This window comes from Phodopus roborovskii, unplaced genomic scaffold (assembly GCF_943737965.1).
Source record: "Phodopus roborovskii unplaced genomic scaffold, PHOROB, whole genome shotgun sequence".
NCBI lineage: Eukaryota > Metazoa > Chordata > Mammalia > Rodentia > Cricetidae > Phodopus > Phodopus roborovskii.
In genome coordinates, this window is record NW_026126566.1 from 2,612,787 (window position 1) to 2,614,672 (window position 1,886).

Sequence of the window (1,886 nt, forward strand, 5' to 3'; positions counted from 1 at the left end):
GCTTCTTGATCCAGAAAATTGCTCTTTGGTGTATTGCTTTTACGATTAATTTTCCTTAAATATTATAAAGCACCATGTTTAGTACTTGAGGAAAAAAAACCTGAGGTAGAATGTACTAATCACTGTTTTAAATCCAGTGGCTAGATTTGGTGTTTAATCTGGTAATCTGCATTGATTTACAGTGAATAGGAATGAGGAGGCTTCGAAAACACTGCAGTAAAACCGAAACCTTATGCTCAGCTACATTATACCACCACATTCTTTTTTAAATGACAAAGGGAAGAAGAAAGTTCTTCCACAGACACGCAAGCAGCGGGCATTCCTTTCTTTTCCCCACCATTAAACTGCCGGCCACGTAAAGCCAGTTAGTTCCAAAGCAGTTCGTGATCGCGGTCTCCACAGCACAGTGTTTGTTACCAATCAGGTAATCAAGTCTTTCCGGGGCCCATGCTGCCCACCCAGAAGCAGAACGCTGAAGCCAAAGGATCTGCTGTGACCTCCAGCCCGTCGGTTCGTGGCAGTTGCTGCTCCAAACTCGGGCTCCACAGCACGGTCCAGTGGGTGTCGTGGATTTGGCGGTGCCTGGCTGGTTCCGCAGGCTAACACGGGCTGTCACACCGGAAGCGCGCTGGTCAGGCCCGCCCCACGATTTAGGCGACCAAGCGCTAGGCGTAGCGCCGCCACGCCGCCCCAGGGCAGGAGGCCCAACAGCGTATAGAGTAGCGCGGCTACCTGTGCGCAAGCGCCGAGCGCCGTCAGCACCGTACTGCGCAGGACCAGCGCGGCGTAGAGCGTGGCGCCCAGCGCGGCCGCGTAGCACAGAGCGTTCCGCGAAGGCGTCTCCTCGCCGCGCAGCAGGCGCCCGCAGGCCGGGCCGCCCCGCAGCAGCGCCGCGCTCGCCAGCGCCAGCACTGAGCCCAGCGACCAGAGGAGCGCGAACTTGCGCGCGCGCAGCAGCAGCACCGGCGCGTAGAGCGCCGCCAGGCCGAAACAGAGCGCGGCCAGCAGCAGGCACAGGCCGCCCGCCGCCAGGCGCTGCCCGCGCGTCACGTTTGGTATGCACCGCGAGCCCGCGGGCGGCGGCTCTGCGGGGCTCCGTGGCCACGGCCATCGCAAAGCCGTGCTTCCTAGCCATGCCCCGGCCGCAGGCTCTTCTGCTGTCCTCGAGGCGAGCAGCGGCTCGGCGGCTGCCGGCCGGCTCGCTTTACCCTGCGTCAGGTAGTCCTGCAGCTGGCGGTGGAGGTCCGCCATTTCCGACTGAGCGGCGATGGAAACGAGGCTGACACTTCCGGGGTTCGCGCCCGCAAGCGGAAGTAGCTAGATCCTCAGGCGGTGGTTGGTCGGCCACGGCGGAAGGGTGGTGCCCGGCCGGGGCTTTGCGGAAGTTCCGGAGTAGGCTGCAAAGCTGTGTTGCCTAGTCTCCCAGATCCTGATCTCGTGTTTTAGTCACGGAATAAATCGTGTCAGGGTTAAAAGATAGTTGAGGGTGGCTGTAGTAATAAAAGGATGCAGTAGGGATATCTCTGCTGGCATAATGAATGTTGACTGTCAGGTGTCAACACTAACAATTTTAACATTGTTAAAATTTTGCTAAATGGAGCAATCTGGGGAAAGGGGAAGAAATTTTCCTCCCTCTCTCCCTTCCGCCTTATGTTTTTTTCAAGTGTCAACATATCTACAGTTACCTCAGTTCTAAAATGAAGGAGCTGGAGAGGTGGTTCAGCTGTACGAGCACTTACTGCTCTTGCAGAAGACACAGGTTCGGATCCCAGCACTCAAAAAGCATCTAACAACCACCTGCAACTTCAAATTCCGGGGAATCTAACACACTCTTCTACCCTCTGCTGACGCTGTAGGCATGCGGTACACGTACAGGCAGATCACCC

The 1,886-nt window shown here is 56.8% G+C and overlaps 1 protein-coding gene across 1 annotated transcript; it reads right to left on the reverse strand.

Moving 5' to 3' along the window:
* Positions 1 to 562: 562 nt before the first annotated feature.
* Sft2d3 (SFT2 domain containing 3) lies at positions 563 to 1,292 on the reverse strand. Its single transcript, XM_051202317.1, has one exon. The coding sequence runs from the start codon at positions 1,249 to 1,251 to the stop codon at positions 613 to 615; it is 639 nt and encodes a 212-aa protein (XP_051058274.1). The 5' UTR covers positions 1,252 to 1,292; the 3' UTR covers positions 563 to 612.
* Between the last annotated feature and the right edge of the window lie 594 nt (positions 1,293 to 1,886).

Bases quoted from the DNA above. Each gene is read 5' to 3' on its own strand.
- Sft2d3 (XM_051202317.1), bottom strand. From the start codon at position 1,251: ATGGCGGACCTCCACCGCCAGCTGCAGGACTACCTGACGCAGGGTAAA.